This window comes from Lissotriton helveticus, chromosome 5_1 (assembly GCF_964261635.1).
Source record: "Lissotriton helveticus chromosome 5_1, aLisHel1.1, whole genome shotgun sequence".
Taxonomy (NCBI): Eukaryota; Metazoa; Chordata; class Amphibia; order Caudata; family Salamandridae; genus Lissotriton; species Lissotriton helveticus.
This window is the reverse complement of record NC_136065.1, coordinates 1,833,371,503-1,833,391,268: the sequence shown is the minus strand read 5'-3', so window position 1 is coordinate 1,833,391,268 and position 19,766 is coordinate 1,833,371,503. Positions and strand designations below refer to the sequence as shown.

The following is a 19,766-nucleotide window of genomic DNA, read 5'->3' as shown; positions in this document are numbered from 1 at the left end:
CTGTTTTAGCGCTAACAAGGTTCTCTCAGCCCTGTTAGTTCGGAGAGTCCCCGGAGGTTAGCCAGCCGGCGTTTGCATTTTAGGGTAGGATGTTCCCAATCCTGCTTTTCCGTCTCCTTAATGTCTTTGGAGAGACTGTCTTCTAGGAGACGGGCCTCACGCGCCCGAGCAATTGCTAGGGAGGTGATGTGGCCGCGGATTGTGGTCTTGAAAGCTTCCCATACAACTGGGAAGGGAGTTTCGGGATACTGTTGACCCCAAAATAGGAGTCGATAGCTGCCCGTATGCTTTCTACATCTACTGGATCTCGCAGAATATGTGGTGGTAACCGCCATCGCGGGGTACAGGAGGAGCATGCAGCTGGATCTTGCATTAGGAGTTCAAGATGCGCGTGATCGGATAGCGAGATCACAGACATTGATGGCGAGAGCGTGTCGCTGATCAAGGTTTGAGAGAAAAATATATAATCTATGCGCGAATACGAGCGATGTACATGCGAATAATACGAGTAGGCGCGCGTCTCGGAGGAATGGTATCTCCAGGTGTCCAGTAAGCCAAGATCCGCTATTTGCCTCCGGAGGGCCGAGGACATACCCCCGTTCCACTCGGGGAGACAGCACTGTGATCCAGTGTAGAGTCCCATACCATGTTAAAGTCTCCCCCTAGAATTAACCAGGGGTCTGCGCCTGGTTGGGTGCATACACATTGCACAGTGTAAAGGAATGTCGCCCAATCTGAACCCCTGCCCTGAGAAAACGGCCATCTGGGCTGCGGAAGACCTTGGATTCCCCCGCCTGATGCCAGCTCTACAAAGGATTGCCACCCCAGCCGTTTTAGTGGGTGCCGTAGCCCAAAATTGAAGAGGGTATCTCGGGTGAGCCATGCTCGAGGTATCAGCTTTTAGAAGATGGGTCTCCTGAAGGAGGAGAATGTCTGGGTTCTGCTGTAAGAGGTAGCGCCACGTTTTCCCGTCGCTTGTTGGGGGAGTTAAGACCTTTAACATTGAGGGATATAATCTTCAGGGGGCAAGCAGCAGCCGTGGTTGTGTCAAGACCTGGGTTAGTCCTTTGTGCCACTGTAGGGAGCACTTTGGAGCGATGGGAAGGAGACGCAGGGGCTGGCCGCCCTCGTCGAAGAGAGAGCTCCATCTGTGTAGGATTCCCCACCCGCCATGCCGAAAGATATAGAGAAAGTAGGAAAGGAGGAGAAGAGGAAGACAAAAAAAAGTATTCCAAGAATAGGTAAACAACAGTGGCCTACCGGGCCACAATGTCCTGTTCCAATTGTGGCTCAGCCTAGACCTCAAGGCTCGGGTGATCCCAGAGATGTCACTCTCCCAAGAACAGGTGAGGGGCAGATAGTCAGACACTCATGGAGACTTTTTGTGAGAGTGGTCCGGAACCAGTGACGTTGCAACTGAGGAGCTGGGGTATGACCAAGTCCAGAGGTTGGGTGCTGCCCCCATTGGGTTTAGGGCCAAAATCGGAGATCATCATATCCGGACGTTAAAAGACGTGAGATTTCAGCTTGTCAAGGGGATGCAGGGCGGGAATTTGCTGCAGACCTGTCCCCCTCAAGGGAAGGAATATGTTGAATGATGTCGTTCTTGACCTGCAAGGAGGATTGCTCGTCTGGGCGGGGGGGGGGGGGGGGCCGGAAGAAACGCACTGTAGACCAGGAAGACTTGGCAGGGGCCCGTGCATGGGGTGGAAGAAGTGTTGGACTGGAAGGCGGCATTGAGGAGAGGTGGAGAAGCTGGGCTGCCTCCCTGTAAGACCTCACCAGCCGGCGCTTGGATTCCCATTGGTAAATGAGAGCGAATGGATGGCCCCACTGATATGGAATATCAAGACGTCGTAGCTTATCCGTCACTGGTCTGAAGTCTCAACGTCTTCAGAGGGTATTGAGTGCTAGGTCTTGATAGATCTGGATCTTGACTCCGTTGTAGGTGAGGTCTGGTTTGGAGCGTGCTGCTTTAAGTATGTCTTCCTTTTCGGTAAAGAAGTGAACCCGAGTAAGGATGTCCGGGAGGATGCCTGGTTTGCCAGCGGGGCCAGATACTCGATGGGCCCGATCCAGGGCCGGTGGGGAGGCATCATCATCTCCCCAGACCTCGTGAAGGAGTTGTGCCACGAACGTCATGATGTCGCTCCCCTCTGCCCCGAAAGGGACCCCCCGGATGAGGAGGTTTCTTGCGGCGGCTTCGATTTTCCAAATCTTCTTGCTTCAGCTGGAGCTCAATATGCTGTTCCTCAAGGGTGGCAAGACGCTGCCAGAGTTGTTCCTGGTCCTCGGTCAGGCATCCACGATCTTCTCCAGGCCATCTACTCTGTCTCCAAGATCCGTGACCTCCTTTTTAAGCTCCCGGACACAGGAGTGAACCTCGGTGAGTAAAGATTCTATCTCCGTTTTGAGTTCAGCCATGAAGAAAGCCATAAAAGCCTGAGTGACAGGTGGCAGGTCCCCTCCATGTTGAGAGCCCATCTCTCCAGCGGCCGGCGCTCCCGCCTTGCCCCACATTGCAGCAACAGGATTTTCTTTTGAGGGGGCTGCTGCAGAGTCTTTCCCCCCCTTTGGTGCATGTCATCTCTTGGCTATGGTCATCCCCTATCAATGCCTGGTGGGTAAGCTTATGGGTGATGATGGAGCCGCTAAAGAGTAGGTTTGGCCGCCCAAGCACTTGCCCTGCCTCATTCAGTGGGGGTCAAAGCACATCACACTGGGCTCTGCAGATAGTTGGGGGGTGTAGGTCAGGTGAGGCAGCCAGTGACTCTGAATATAGGGCCATTGACCAGGGCCAGGTCACCGCCACCCGCGGCCTCCCTCTGGAGGATGCAGGAAGAGTTTGTGCTCACGTACCGGCCTAGGGGCAGGCACAGTCCGCAGAGAAGTCCCCGTCCTGTAAGAGCCCAAGGGGGCCCCAGCAGAGAGCCTGATCACTCCAAAGACTAGAAGGGCCTGTACCCTAGGCAATAGCCAGCCCACCCGTGCCACCAATGCAGTATAGTAGCAAGCGCTGCACCTCTTGATCCAGGGCCGATTCATTATTTGACCCGGGTACCGCCAGCGAAGAGCACAGGGATCCAGGCCCACAGAGGCGAGAGTGGAGCAGGGAAGTTATTGCAGCACCCTGGGTCTTCCAGCCCCCCCAGTCCACAGGGGCCCAGGCAGTGTCAGGGATAGTACGGTCTGCAGGATGAGCGCATCAGCAGCCAGCATGTCTCCCCGCAGGCCTTAGCTGGATGGTCAAGAGTGTCTGTGTCTGGTGAGTTGGTGATGGACCTGTAGGCTGCAGGTGAGTCCCCTACAGTGGCGATGGCAAGAGGAGGCCTACTGCTCAGGTCAAATTAGCTCAGGTAGGGTACGAGTGACCCTATCCAGGAGTAACGTCTCCCCTTCACCCCACCACCTCCAGCAGGGTCCCAGCACGTCGAAATTGATGTGCCTCACAATAGGGTTAGGATCGGGGTCCACTCCAACCTATGTGGCGAACGCATCAACAGCCAGTCGATCTCCCCGTGGGCCCCCTGCAGTGTGGCCAAGTGTCTCAGTGTCTGATGGGCCAGCGCCGGTCCGGGAGGTCGCAAGCAAGTCCCCTTCAACAGCAGTGGCAGAGGGATGCCCACTGCCCAGGTCAGGCTGGAGTAAGCAAGGCGCAAGTATCTACTCTCGAGGGCAGCGCCTCAGCTTCACCTCCCCACCACCAGCGGGGTCCCAGCGCATTAGTTCGGAGGCGTCTCCCAGTGGAGTCAGGGCCGGGGTCTCTTCTCACTCCACCGCCGCCCGCTATCAGCCACAAAGCAGCGCCACTCACGCTGTCGTCAGGTATCCGCCTCCCTGATTATGCCCACCGGGCCATCCCCGCCGCATCCTGGCCCGCGCCCGGTCTTAAAATGGCGGCCAGCCGGAGCAGCAGGAACTGACCCCCGACTGGGTCACAAGGCTTCGGTGGCCACTACAGGCCATTGCAGGCGAATTCCGGGGCCTCCTCTGGCGCGATCACTTTAGGAATCTTGGGGGGCCCAGGGGTCCATTGCCAGGTCACGGGAGAGATCCAGATCGAGAAGCCACAGATGGCGCCCTCCAAGCGAGGGCACCGGTGCAAGGCCGCAGTCTCACCGCAATCCGCGGGCCCCCGCCGCCGCCCGTTCGCTAGTGGAGTCTCCCCACGTTCCGCAGCCAGTGCGCCCTGGAAAGTGGTGCCGATTAAGCCCCAGCTCCGCGATAATTAGCTTAGAGATGCGGCGGCCGGCTGGAGCTCCACGACGTGCGCCTCGCGCCATTGACAGCGAGACCACGCCCCCACCCTATTCTTTTTAATCTGGGTGTGGCCCCTTTTGTAGAAGCCAATCCAATCTTTGGCTTTTTTTGTGATGCTACCCTGATGACACACAAGTTGTACTACAGCTTGATTGAAATCAACAACGACTTCATCCAGCTTTCAACTCACTTCGCCAGTGAAAAGAAGCCGACACACTGGGAAGGGATGTCCGTTACGTCCCACCTCCGGCACCAACTGCCGTCCTGTCTCGCTCCCTGGTTCCACGCAGTGAACTCCCACACTCCCCGCATTCCACACACACGATCTACAGTCCACAAATGCATTCGATTCCATACAACCCAACAGAGTGTTACCTCCTCCTCCTCCTCCTCCTCCCATTGCAAGCGACTTACTACATCGCAGACTCATTATAAAACATATTTTTCCCCAATTAAAATGCTTTTTACTGGTAACGGCAGAGAAGGAATATCGACGGGGAAATATCGTGGGACAAAAATATCGCTGTAGAAATATTGTTTGGAAGAAATATCGACCACAAAAATATAGATGACAAGAATATCGACTGACAGGTAAGTAATATTGATTACAAAAATATAGTTGTAATAAATATAGTTTACAAAAATATAGTTTACTAAAATATTGATTTGTTTAATAATGTTATGTATTTTAGTGTTTTTAATAGGAATTGTTTGTCATTTTATTATATGTTTAAGAATTGTTCTACTTATTAATTTATTTTAAGTTTAATTTTGCATTATTAGTTCCGTAGCGGATTGTGGGTTTATAGGGGAATAGGGTGGGAAGTAATTTAATTATGTAATATTCATTTATGAATAAATGTGTTAATTTATTAATTAATTATAGTTGAATAATTAGTTGTTAATTTCAATTAGTTAATTAATAATTAAGTATGTTAATTGTTTAATTTATTTCAGGTGTGTGTTGTGGTGTTATATGCAAATGGTGTGAAGGGTGGTAAGTAATTCATTTTTTATTGATTAATTAATAAATAGTTTAAAATTAATTTCTTTTAATTATTTAGTGATTATTAATTGTAATTGTGTAATTAATTCTAGGTGTGTGTTGTGGTGTGTACATGTGCAAATGGTGTGAAAGCTGGTAAGTAATTAATTGTTTAATAAATAATAAAAAATAAATAAATAATTAATAAATAATTTTCATTAACTAATTAGTAAGTATTAAGGGGCCGATTCCGATTCGGTAAAATCCCTTACAAATAGCCGTACGAGGCATATTTCCCGTATGAATCGTACCCTTAAACATCCCCGTACGTACGATGAAGTACAATTCGGACCCAAAGCAGATCTCCGTACGAATCGTACAAAAGACCATACGACTTAAAAATCCGTACGAATCACATTCGGGAAAACACGCAGTACGTGACGTCCGTACAGATCGAAGCAGCATTTTCCGACCCAGCAAGTACTATTCATCTTGCCAACACTCCGTACAACTCTTTTTCTACAGGAGCTCAAAACGTCCGCAAAAGCAGATTTCGACTCGAACCGCGTACGAAACGGACCACCCCTGGGTACGGTGCGTACACCCCATGATTGCAGGGGTACGGTGTGTAGGGGTACGGTGCATACACCCCATGAATGCAGGGGTACGGTGCGTACACCCCATGATTGCAGGAGTACGGTGCATAGGGGTACGGTGCGTACACCCCATGATTGCAGGGGTACGGTACGTACACCCCATGATTGCAGGGGAACGGTGCGTATGTGATTGTGTGGGTCTCCGTACGAATCGCTCATACACAACGTTTTCCGTACGAATCGCGATCTCAGTCCCCGGTCCAGATCGTACTTGTCAGGTCGTACAGCATGTTTACGATTCGTACGGTTCGCTGTGAGGGTCCGTGTCGTACGGATTTTCCCTTGCTTTTCGTACGTTTCGCATCGATTCGGTCATATATTTTTCAAATAATCGTACTACGCGATTCGGACGATATTGTTCGAGTCATGCGGAAAGGGCTACGGATTCGATTCGGTCGTACGATTGGTTTACCGAATCAGCCCCAAAATGTAATTGTATGATTAATTTTAGGTATTTGTTGTGGATTTTATAGTGCTTTGTTAATAATAATATATTTATATTTATATATTAATTATGTTAAAATTAGAAATTAAATTTATTGAAAATGTTGATATTTTTATTTTGTATTGTTTTGGGATCCAGCGCTTTCCCTACTGTTGCACTCACTGGAGTGGGAATAGTAATTTTTACCCCTATGCTATCCAGCGCTTTCCCTACTGTTGCACTCACTGGAGTGGGAATAGTAATTTTTACCCCTCCGCTATCCTGCGCTTTCCCTACTGTTGCACTCATTGGAATGGGAATAGTAATTTTTACCCCTAAGCTATCCAGCGCTTTCCCTACTGTTGCACTCATTGGAATGGGAATAGTAATTTTTACCCCTACGCTATCCTGCGCTTTCCCTACTGTTGCACTCATTGGAATGGGAATAGTAATTTTTACCCCTAAGCTATCCAGCGCTTTCCCTACTGTTGCACTCACTGGAGTGGGAAAAGTAAATGTTACCCCTACGCTATCCAGCGCTTTCCTTACTGTTGCACTCACTGGAGTGGAAATAGTAATTTTTACCCCTACGGTATCCAGCGCTTTCCCTACTGTTGCACTCTCTGGAGTGGGAATAGTAAATTTTACCTCTAAGCAATCCAGCGCTTTCCCTACTGTTGCACTCACTGGAGTGGGAATAGTAATCTTTACCCCTACGCTATCCAGCGCTTTCCCTACTGTTGCACTCACTGGAGTGGGAATAGTAATTTTTACCCCTACGCTATCCAGCGCTTTCCCTACTGTTGCACTCACTGGAGTGGGAAAAGTCAATTTTACCCCTACGCTACTCAGCGCTTTCCCTACTGTTGCACTCTCTGGAGTGGGAATAGTAAATTTTACCTCTAAGCTATCCAGCGCTTTCCCTACTGTTGCACTCACTGGAGTGGGAATAGTAATTTTTACCCTTACGCTATCCAGCGCTTTCCCTACTGTTGCACTCACTGGAGTGGGAATAGTAAATTTTACCTCTACGCTATCCAGCGCTTTCCCTACTGTTGCACTCACTGTAGTGGGAATAGTAAATTTAACCCCTGCGCTATCCAGCACTTTCCCTACTGTTGCACTCTCTGGAGTGGGAATAGTAAAGTTTACCCCTACGCTATCCAGCGCTTTCCCTACTGTTGCACTCACTGGAGTGGGAATAGTAATTTTTACCCCTACGATATCCAGCGCTTTCCCTACTGTTGCACTCTCTGGAGTGGGAATAGTAAATGTTACCCCTACCCTATCCAGCGTTTTCCCTACTGTTGCACTCACTGGAGTGGGAATAGTAATATTTACCCCTACGCTATCCAGCGCTTTCCTTACTGTTGCGCTCACTGGAGCGGGAATAGTAACTTGTACCCTCCCGCTATCTAATGTTTTAACTATTAATGTTTTTATTTTGGTATTAAATGTATGTATTATTTTTTTAATAGTTTAATGTGTTAATTAAATATAGAATATATTAAATATTTTTATATATTTTTAATTATTTATATATATATTTTTATATAATTAATAAAGTTTATAAATTAAATAAAGACAATAGTTAATGAAATGTATTTAAGTAAATATATGTATATGTTCATTTTTTGTGTTTATATTAATTACATTTAGTTTATTTGTTATAATTAGTTAAAATATATATTAAAATTAATTTAATTTAATAATAATAATATTTAATTAATTTAAGTTAAGTTATGTTATTTTTTTTAAGTTGATATTTTTAACATCGATATTTTTGAGTCAATATCACTGTACTTACCATTTTAAGTATAGGGAGGCGATATTTTTGTTATCGATATTTTTACATTGATATTTTTTTCATTGATATTTTTGATATAGATATTTCAACATGGATCCACTGGTAACACCATTCACTTAGCTTCCTTTATGGGTTAGGGCCACAGAGCTCTGTCTCCCGTCAAAGCAGAAGGCAGGGTCTGCTAGGATGTGGTTGATTGGGACGACCAGATGAGGGTGTGTAACTGAACTGTGCATGTCAGATTAACCGGTGTTGTGCTGTGGTCAGCCCGAAAAAGACAACCCAGGCTTCTAACCTCATGGAGTAGGGGGAGAAGAGTCACAGACCCATTGGTCTCCAGTAGAACTCTGTGATTGTATGCCCCAGCCAATGCTGCTACTTCTCCTACGCTTTCATAATATTTATCTACAGTACTCACAATAAACTATGGAATAAAATTTATATTGTGGCACATTCTGTTTATCTGACCATAAGTATTTGCTGTTAAAAAGCATATTATTGATAACAGTTTGCTGATCCATTTTGAAATGCAGTTCTTTGGTGTAATCCGCATATAACCCTATTACCATCATTTTACTCTCTCCCTGATAACTAATTAAGTGACACAATTATATTCCATTAAAATATTTGCATGTTATATTGTTAACCATATTCTTTTTCCTGATACCCTCTTATGCAGCATGGCCTAAGACGTTATGCCCATCTGCACAGCCTAATACATTGAGTAAATCTGTAAACAGAATGAGTTGAAAGGAAACTTAGATCTACACATGTGCAGTCAATGTGTGCAATTTAATTTACTCCCATCAATTTCATGTGTGTGACACTTTGTCATGTACCTGAAAGATTTGGATGCTTGATTTTTGAATTTGGATATAAATGTTGATATGCATCAAACTGACTTCCATTCATCGTATATCTTTCTATGGCAATACGGTGCACTTTCATATGAAAGTGCGAATTATCTGAGTCACAAGCTGAACATTATCACTTGATTAAGAGAACCCCTTCCTGATTAAGACAATATGCACACTGAAAATATTTAATGTCACAAGACGTAGGTGCACTCACGTTTTTAAATATTTCAAGGATACCCTTTCACAACTGCCTTATAAACCTTACTGCTTTTACACCTAATTCCTCATAAAAATGTTCTTTAAAAACCTCATTTGGCCCTCTATTTGCTAGCGGGAGAACGCCCTCGAATCCCTTAGGCTGGTGGGGTTCGCTTGTTTCACTCGGTTGCTATGTCAAACTCGCCACCACTTTCACAAGTCACAAACAGCCACTGAGCTCACGTCCAATAAAGCGTACTTGGTTCGGCTGGCCGTAAATGGTAAATAGACTAGTGTCGCACAATGCTTGGGCCTGCCTTTCTCCGAGCAGGTTCAATCTGATCGTAATTTGGGTGTCATCTTGATGACCTCTCCTTTTCACATTTCGAAAATCACTTCTCCTTGTTTTCCATCAGTGAAAATTCAGAGAAAAGTTATTACTAAAAGATACACATTTTGCCTTTATTGAAGTTACAGCAAGTTCAGAACTGAAGTACTGTCATAGTCTCTCGCTTAAATTGCCCAAGCACTTCAGACAATATAACATTTTGCTGCTCATCTATTTTTAAAAAATATTGACATGCCAAATCTCTTCCCATTTAAAAAAAAAGTGCACTGGTAGCCAACAGCAAAAAAGGTCTTATTTAAAAGTATTTGGGTCCTTTATTTTGTATGGCTTTATGGCACATAAAGCCATACAAAATAAAGGGCCCAAATTTCTCACTTCCTTTTTCATCCATCAATCTGCTCACATGCTGCGCTCCACAGCTCTTCCCTTTTACTGGTGCTAAACTTTAAAAAGCATGCCAGAGAGCCTTAAATTGTCAATCCTGCAAACACTGGAAGTCTCCTAATCCATTTCGAATTATCACTAATCATTTTCAAATTTAAAAAAAACACAAGATCTGGCTTTCCCATCAGTAGTTTGGGATGCTTCAATCCATCAATCAATCAATCAGGGAATTGTGAAGCGCGCTACACACCCGTAAGGGTCCCAAGGTACTAGGGAGCGGGGCTGAAGCTCCAGTCAGTCGAAGAGCCAGGTTTTGAGGGTCTTCCTGAAGATGTGCAGAGTGGGGGTGCGTCTGATGTTGATCGAGAGCTCGTTCCAGGTCTTTGTCGCAATGAAGGAGAAGGCTCTTCCACCTGTTCTTGCTCTGTGGATGCGCGGTGTTTCGGCAAGATTGAGGTCAGCGGATAGGAGGTTTCTCTTGGGTACGTGGCATGAGATTCTTTCGTTGAGATTTTGGGGTCCGGTGTTGTAGAGGCTTTTGTAGGTGTGCATGAGTAACTTGAAGGTTTCTCTTTTCACGACAGGGAGCCAGTGGAGGTCTCGCAGGTGTTGGGTGGTGTGTTCGTAGTCCAGTCGGCTGGTGACGAGTGCCTGGGTGACGGTCTTCCTGGTTTCGGTGGGGATCCATCGGAAGATCTTGCGGAGCATGCGCAGGGTGTTGAAGCATGATGAGGAGACAGCGTTGACTTGTCTGGTCATCGAGAGGGAGGAGTCCAGGATGAAGCCGAGGTTGCGTGCATGGTCCGTTGGTATGGGAGTGGTGCCCAGGGCAGGGGGCCACCAGGAATCGTCCCAGGTGGAGGGCGATGATCCCAGGATGAGGACTTCCGTCTTGTCTGAGTTCAGTTTCAGGCGGCTGTTCTTCATCCACTCGGTGACGTCTTTCATCCCCTCGTGTAGACTAGCTCTGGCGGTGGCGGGGTCGTTGGTGAGGGAGAGGATCAGCTGGGTATCGTCGGCGTAGGAGATGATGTTGAGGTTGTGTTGGCGTGCGATGTCTGCGAGGGGGCTCATGTAGACGTTGAAGAGGGTTGGGCTGAGTGATGATCCTTGTGGTACGCCGCAGATGACTTTGGTGGCTTCGGATCTGAACGGGGGGAGGCGGACTCTCTGGGTTCTTCCGGCGAGGAATGAGATGATCCACTCCAGTGCCTTCTCTTGGATTCCGATTTTGCTGAGGCGTTGCACTAGGGTGCGGTGGCAGACAGTGTCGAACGCTGCAGAGAGGTCCAGGAGGATGAGGGCCGCTGTTTCCCCGTTGTCGAGCAGGGATCTGATGTCATCGGTGGCTGCGATCAGGGCGGTCTCGGTGCTGTGGTTGGCTCGGAAACCGGACTGTGAGGGGTCGAGGGATCCGTTTGTCTCGAGGAAGGCAGGGAGCTGTCTGTTGACGGTCTTCTCGATGACTTTGGCAGGAAAAGGGAGGAGCGAGATGGGGCGGAAGTTCTTGAGGTCGGTGGGGTCCGCTGTGGGTTTCTTCAAGAGGGCGCTGAGCTCGGCGTGCTTCCAGCTCTCCGGGAAGGTGGCGGTGAGGAGGGGGGCGTTGATGATGTCCCGGAGATGGGGTGCGATGGTGGCGTCGGCCTTGTTGAAGACGTGATGGGGGCAGGGGTCGGTGGGGGATCCGGAGTGGATGGAGTTCATCGTGCGGGTGGTGTCTTCGGTGCTGACCGGGGTCCAGTTGCAGAGGGTGGTGGTGGCGGGCGTTGGTTCGGTGGTGGGGTGCGTGGTCTGTGCGCCGAAGCTGTTGTGTATCTCGGCGATCTTGCGGTGGAAGAAGGCGGCGAGTGAGTCGCAGAGGTCTTGCGAGGGGGTGATGTCGTTGTTTCCGGCGCTGGGGTTGGAGAACTCTTTGACGATGCTGAAGAGTTTCTTGCTGTCGTGGGCGTTGTTGTCCAGTCGTTCTTTGAGTGCTTTCTTCTTGGTGGCGCGGATCAGCTGGTGGTGCTTGCGGGTGGCGTGCTTGAGGGCGGTCCTGTTGTCTGTGGTCTCGTTGTGGCGCCAGGCCTTCTCGACGGTACGGCAGTTCTTCTTGGAGTCCTTGAGTTCGTTGGTGAACCAGGGGGTTTTCTTGCAGCCTGGTCTGCTGGGAGGGTTCTTTAGTGGTGCGAGGTCATCGGCGCAGGCGGTCAACCACTGTGTGAGGTTGCTGGCTGCTTCGTTGGGGTCCGTTGTGCTGGTGGGAGGGTTCTGGTCGAGGGAGGCGGTGAGCTGCTCGGCGGTGATCTTGCCCCAGCTCCGGCGAGGAACCTGTTGCGGGTGGTTCTTCTGAAGTTGAAGTGGACGCAGCTGTGGTCAGTCCAATGAAGTCCGGTGGAGTGGCTGAAGGAGATGTGCTTGCTCGATGAGAAGACGGGGCCCAGCGTGTGGCCGGCGTAGTGGGTCGGGGTGTTCCCCAGTTGCTTGAGTCCGAGGTTGGTGAGGTTGTCCAGCAGGGTGGTGGTGTTGTTGTCATTGTTGTTCTCCAGGTGGAAGTTGCGGTCCCCTAGGAGGATGTAGTCAGCGGAGGGGAGGGCGTGCGGGCTGATGAAGTCTGCGATGTCTTCTGAAGTGAGTTGAAAGTGTTGTGCAGAAAGAACCCTTTGCTCTACCCAATGAAAACCCCTACATTGGAAAGTGAATTTTGGAAGTGAAGAAAGGGTAAAAACATACCTTAAAGAATATGCTGCCAGTAGCGACCACTATCAGATGTCAGATCCTCGTTTGCAAATTTCTAATACTACACCTCGACTCAGAATAGCAATGAAGCAATGAGTATAGGTGTGCTATAAACAGTAGACCCCATAAAGTGCAATTTCATGAAGGCACAGGAGGACCCTGGTTGACCTCATGATTTTGAAGTAGCTTTCGGGCCCCATAACTAAAGGCTTAATCGGATGATCATGGATCCGCGAGCATAGCTCCAGTGCCTTTTGGTAAAGTATGCACTATATAAATAATACCACATATACACCTACACACATTGTCAAACTCGCTGAACCGCTTTGCTGATCAAACAGAGCACGAGCAAGGATGCCCGTAGGCCATGGAAAGGTTGTCTGGAGACCAGCAGGAAGCACTAGAGCTTGTTTGCACCTGTGTAGCAGGAGGAAAAAGGCCTAAAGCAAGACCCTGGTCTCCTTCCCATCAGAGTCGGGAATATATCCAAATATCTCAATCAGTTTCAAGACAGAAAGAGGGAAGCGCATGTGTGCAGTTTGGTAAATATATTAGCATACCGCCTGTGTACTGTGAACTAGGGCCAGATGTACAAAGCATTTCAACAGTTGCAATCACTCCGATTTCCTATTTGTGACTGAAAAAATGCTTATCCTAATGTACCAATCCCATTTTAGGACTCAGTAATCTGTCACCGACTCCTAAAACGGGACTGTGGGCCCATACCAGTTTGGTATTGCTAAGGGGCATGTTGTGGGAGTTCCTTCTAAATACTGACTCAGTAAGTGAAAAATCAATGTTTTGCGACTGTATTTCGGTTACAAACAATTGACAAGTTATCAACTCCAGAACTGAGGTGTTAGCCCATTTGCAAAAGGGAAGAGCACCATGGTAAACCCTTACCCCTTTGTGAATGCAAGCAAGAAATGTTGGAGTAGGCCGTGGTCCAGGAGTCCACTGCCAAGTCTCAAACAAACATTATAAGATTTTTTTATTAAATACAGTTTCCTTTAAGGAAAACAGGCTGCATTTTAAACAATAAGTGTACTTTACTTAAATGCAATCACAGACATGTTAGTCTGCTAGCATGCCACCCATCCCGTGGTGGCCACCAACCAGCAATTTCCCCCTACATCATAAATATTTATGAGGCAGGTCAGATAACTCCAAAATGGAATTTTTACAAGCTGATCTAATATTAAATAGGTCAGTTTTGGTCGCAACATTACTGGTCCCTAATAAGGATTGTTTTTGCAACGAGTATTTAGTTCACCCGGCCCATAATCTCTAGTCTACGAAAATGAATTCCAAAAATCCACTACCAGCAAATATTAATGAGTGTCTGTAAAGGCAATTAAACAGGAATACTGGAAGATCAACCCTGCCTGGTGTTTCTTAACATTAGTAGGAAATAAGGTACCATAGGATTAATCAAAATCCAAGCAATTCTTCCTCTTGATCTAAGCACCCAGGTTAACATGTTTCAGGACAGCTTCCAGATATTGCTATGCTTCTAAGCAAAAGCCTTTTAAGAATGAAAATGAATATTCATTCCCTGTAGATTTCAATGAGAAGAAAAAAAAACACACTCCTGTGAATCTTTGTTGGGCATCTTTCAGGTATGCAGCCTGAGAGGTCATGATAGACTAAACCGGACATCAGTAGACACAAGCTACCCACTTAGCATTTGGCTAAACGTGTGGTGTCAAATTCCAGGTAGACAGCGGTCTATATGTACCACATTATCATGTGTGTGCACCAACTTTCAGCAATGTACCTTTGAGTGCCATGGCCATTCTCCACGACTCTCTATGTTGATGAGAACCACTGGTGGATTTGCTTCAAAGGATATGTGGAGGAAAGGGAGAAGGCAATGAGACTGCAACAACCATGGAACACCTGGCATCACCACTGAAGAATGTCTACTATTACTGTCCATCTTCAGATCGAGATGCTTCCTGTGGCAATGGACAGAAAAGAGCATAGCATAAACTGTCTAGTCAACGCAATGCACAATAGTTAATATTAGGATACATTGGCTCAACATGTGACACAAACTGTGTGCATAGAGTAGAAGAAACCAAATGAGCAGCGTTTTCATTTTATTTTTTACACATTTCTTGTTAGAAATGGGGGTCTCTAGTTGGCAAGGGCTTGCAACTTTATCCAAGTAGGGTCCCTTCTGCCTAGTCACACTCCTAAAATAACCCCTGCTCACCCCCTTGGTAGCTTGGCATGCGCAGTCAGGCTTATCTTAGAGGCAGTGTGTGAAGCATTTGCACATAGCCAATAGTATTACAGTGTAAGCAGTACAAAAGGACACCACACCAGTTTAGAAATGTATCCAATATTTTTCTACACTTAAGACAAGACCAAAAACGATAAAAAAAATCCACAACACAGTACTTAGAAATCTTCAGTTATCACAATAAACTTGAAAAACAGTTCTTTGAACTCGATGGCTCCCTCTCGGTTCCAGAAGTCTGTGATGGAGTCGTTGGTCAAGTGAAGTCACACGCATTACAGATCGAACTCCTCGCAGTTGAAGTCAGGAGCGCTGGCATCAACAGGCGTTGGGTGCTGCGGTGCGAAGAGCAGTGGTGTGGCGTGCAATGCCCATAGTACGCGGTGCGAGCAGCGGCTCGGTGGCGGCGTCAAATGGCATAGTCGGTAAAACCAGGGTCGCGGTGGGAAGTGATTTGGTGCTCGTCACGGTGCTGGCAGGTCACAGTGCAAGCAGCGGCGTCGTAGTTACTGAAGCGCTGTTGTTGGCTGACGAACTGGAGTCGATGGCGCCGGCGTTGGTAGGCCAAGGCTGCGGGGCGGGATGAGGGTGGTGCATCGTGTAACTTTACGAGCGTTGCCCTCGAATCATGGTGCAAGCCGCAGCGTCGATTTTGGCGTGGAGCTGCGTCATCGGGGATACCAAGGCAGCGTCCTGAAGCGAGGCGATGTGGAGTGCGGTGCTCAAAGGTCGCGGTGCGAGCAGCGGCTCAGTGGCGGCATCAGCAGGCGTTGGTGAGACCAGGGTCGCAGTGCGGCATTGCGGCGGTGCCCTCTGTGGTGCCTTCAGGACACGGAGTCGGCAGTGGCGTTGAAGACGGCGTCGGGTAGCTTTCTCTTCTGTTGCAGCACAACACACACAGTCCCCAGTGCTGAGGGAAGAAGAACTTGAAGTCTTTGCTGTTCCTGAGACTTCTTGACCAGGGGGCAAGCTCTGCCTCAAACCCTTGGAGAAACTCACAAAAATAGATTGCAGAAAGTTCAGTCCAGTCTTTTCACTGCCCAAGACAGAAGCAGCCACTAGAGCCAACACAGCAAAGCACTCAGCAAAGTGGTAGTTCAGCCTCAAAACTTCTCCAGCTTTTCTTGTACTGAAACTTTTCAAACACTCTCCCCCAGTCACAGATCTGGGTTGAATCCATCATCATTATTTAGCGCACTTTGCCACAGCAGTTCAGACACAGCTAAATGCAAATCAGTCTTGACCCTGTGCCTCATGGGAACAGTCCAGCCGAACTGCCAAGCCATGTCTTCCCTGGACTGGAAACAAGCATCTTGGGACCGGTTTCAGGCTAACAGCCCTCATCAGCATCCAGTGGCAAAGTGAGTAAGGGACCCACGTCTGGGCATACCCTGCCAACTTAGCGCGAACAAAGCAAACACAAGGAGATGATGGACGGAGTACTGAAACTTTTCAAACACTCACTCCCAGTTCCAGATCTGGGTTGAATCCATCATCATTGTCTAGCGCACTTTGCCACCTCAGTTCAGACACAGCTATATGCAAATCAGTCTTGACCCTGTGCCTCATGGGAACAGTCCAGCCTGAACTGCCAAGCCATGTCTTCCCTGGATCGGAAACAAGCATCCTGGGACCTGTTTCGGGCTAACAGCCCTCATCAGCCAGCCTAGCTTGAATACAGTGGCAATGTGAGCAAGGCACCCACGTCTGGGCATACCCTGCCAACTTGGGGTGAATAAAGAAAACACAAAGAGATGATGGACGGAGTACTGAAACTTTCCAAACACTCACCCCAGTCACAGATCTGGGTTGTATCCATAATCATTCTTTAACGCACTTTGCCACCCCAGTTCAGACATAGCTATATGTAAATCAGTCTTGACCCTGTGCCTCATGGGAACAGTCCAGCCCGAACTGCCAGGCCATGTCTTCCCTGGACCGGAAACAAGCATCCTGGGACCTGTTTCGGGCTAACAGCCCTCATCAGCCAGGCTAGCCTGAATCCAGTGGCAAAGTGAGCAAGGGACCACGTCTGGGCATACCCTGCCAACTGAGGGCAAACAAAGCAAATACAAGGAGATGATGGACGGAGTACTGAAACTTTTCAAACACTCACCCCCAGTCACAGATCTGGGTTCAGTCCATCATTATTCTTTAGCGCACTTTGCCACTCCAGTTCAGACACAGCTATATGCATATCAGTCTGGACCCTGTGCCTCATGGGAACAGTCCAGCCCGAACTGCCAAGCCATGTTTTCCCTGGACCAGAAACAAGCATCCTGGGACCGGTTTCAGGCGACCAGCCCTCATCAGCCAGGCTAGCTTGAATCCAGTGGCAAAGTGAGCAAGGGGGCCACGTCTGGACATACCCTGCCTACTTAGGGCGTATGCCCAGACGTGGGTACCTTGCTCACTTTGCCACTGGATTCAAGATATTCTGACAAGCATCGGAGCACGAGTAAGACTTCCCGCACTTGAGCGACAAATGATCGCCACGGCAGCAAAGAAATGCTAGGATCTTCTCACCGCCTGGTGTTAAGGACCAATTAAATTCAAAGAAGGTATCTTGATCCACCAATAAGTCAGAGTTTGTCGGCTGACATTCTCCTCACTACAGTTGAAGCCACCTCTTAGATAGAATCTCCCTTCTAATGCTGTTCAACCGTTTGCAGTCCCGAGGAAGACCCGTTTTTAGATGCAGACAAATCAGCGCATCATATCTAGGGTCGAAACGGCGACGTTCGGTCTATGTATCGGTCCATACTAAGTTTCAACAAATAAAAGAAATAATTGATCCGTTTTGAAACAAGTGTAATTAATAGTGGACTCGCATGACTTAAATATTGTGTATATATATATATATATGTATGTCCATGACTATATTTTCTGTCTAATCTTTCGTTGAGCACCCAGTCACCAGTCACGACTCACTTTTTAAGTATACAGTTTGTTTATATATTGTATGTTCTGGACAGCCTCAACCGATTCAAACCGTTAAGAAGGTTAAAATACAATAATTTGCTTATATCTTCTTTTGTGGTCAGTTGTTTGTTTTTCACTCTTTCCTCTTAGAATCGTGTTTTTTAGTTGTGTATACAGTATATTTTCAATGTAATTGTGTATTCCGACAGAACCATTGTTTTTCTCTAACTGGATTCAAGATAGCCTGGCTGATGAGGGCTGTGAGCCGGACACCGGTCCCAGGATGCTTGTTTCCAGTCCAGGGAAGACATGGCTTGGCAGTTTGGGCTGGACTGTTCTCATGAGGCACAGGGTCAGACGGATTTGCATATGGCCATGTCTGAACTGGGGTGGCGGACTGAGCTAAAGAATTATGATGGATTCAACCCAGATCAGTTGACTGGGGGTGAGTGCTTGCAATGTTCAACACTCCGTCCATCATCCCCTTTGGTTTGGCTTTGTTCGCCCTAAGTTGGCAGGGTATGCCCAGACGTTGGTCCCTTGCTCACTTTGCCACTGGATTCAAGCCTGACTGATGAGGGCTATGAGCCCGAAACCGGTCCCAGGATGCTTGTTTACCGTCCAGGGAAGACATTGCTTGGCAGTTCGGGCTGGACTGTTCCCATGAGGCACAGGGTCTGACTGATTTGCATATGGCCATTTCTGAACTGGGGTGGCGGAGTGAGCTAAAGAATGATGATGGATTAAACCCAGATCAGTTGACTGGGGGTGAGTGCTTGCAATGTTCAACTAGTATTGGAAAATTATAGCTAGAGAACATTTCAACTAGGCCTATTCATAAGAATACCTCTCAGTGTGTGGGATATTTTAAATGTAATCAAGAAACACCCTAATTGAAACAATGTGTACACATAAAAAGAATTAACATGATAAATGTATTTACTTATTTTCTGTATAGTTCATGATTTATTTAGTATTACAAAAATTCAATTATGCATATAAGATACAAAATGGTCATTCCAAAGAATTAATTTCAACAGCTAACATGAATATATACAAATCCATATGATAGACGAAACGTTGATTCAGGCAGTGCGGCAGATGTCTACAACGCACGTTTCGGCATACACGCCTTCATCAGGTGGCCGTCTATTGCACATTTAACTTATTCTGGAATTCAGCGATGATATACTGTGGCTTCAACAGAGTCTCTACTTTAAATGAAGATTCTACAAGATTGTGGGTACACCCTGATGTGTGTAGCCATGTGAGTAGGAATATCTCTAAGGATGGAGCCGTCGAAATCACATTAGTGTAGGTAAACTATACTATTCGATGTCTGCATGTGCGTATAAACAAGTCAGGCTGAAGTTATATGTGGGCAATGACGTCAGAACCGGGAATCTATAGATTGAAAAGACGACTTAGGAATACCGGAGATAGTCTCCTGGATAGAAAGAATTAGGATCCAAAAAGGCTCTCTCGCCGAGATGCCCCACGCTTAAGATGAGAACGGATAAATGATAAAATCCGACCCAGATCTTCCGGAGAAAATCTCCTGGAAGATAGAGAGTTACGATCCAATGCGCCTCTCTCCAGGACGTCACAGGCTGAGAATGTGCTCTGATACGAATGTTCGGACACTCCGTCCATCATCCCCTTTGGTTTTGCCCCACTTTTTATAGCCCAAAATCCTTTGTCCTCTCACGCAAGAGTGTCTGTTCCCAGCCAGAACCAGTTCTGCCCTCTTTGGTGTGGCTTCCTGGCAGGAGGTGGAGCCAGCATTCTCTGAGGTAGACCAGGCCCATTCAGGTGAAAAGAAATCTCCTCCCCCTACTCTAAATGCAGTCCAGGTCTATTTTTCCCTTTCCTGACCCACCTAGACTATCTAGAACCATGCTCCTCCCCAGTCCCTGTCATCCAAAACTCAGACAGTCAATCCACAACCCCAGCAGAGGCCT

The 19,766-nt window shown here is 47.6% G+C and overlaps 1 protein-coding gene across 1 annotated transcript in view; it reads right to left on the bottom strand.

The window, feature by feature from the left end:
• Positions 1 to 19,766, bottom strand: part of LOC144752812 (uncharacterized) — a 762,950-nt gene that overhangs the window by 396,640 nt on the left and 346,544 nt on the right. The window contains exon 3 of the mRNA XM_078640662.1: positions 14,416 to 14,596. Within this exon, the coding sequence (XP_078496788.1) occupies positions 14,416 to 14,596 (181 nt within the window). The remainder of the gene's footprint in view (positions 1 to 14,415; positions 14,597 to 19,766) is intronic.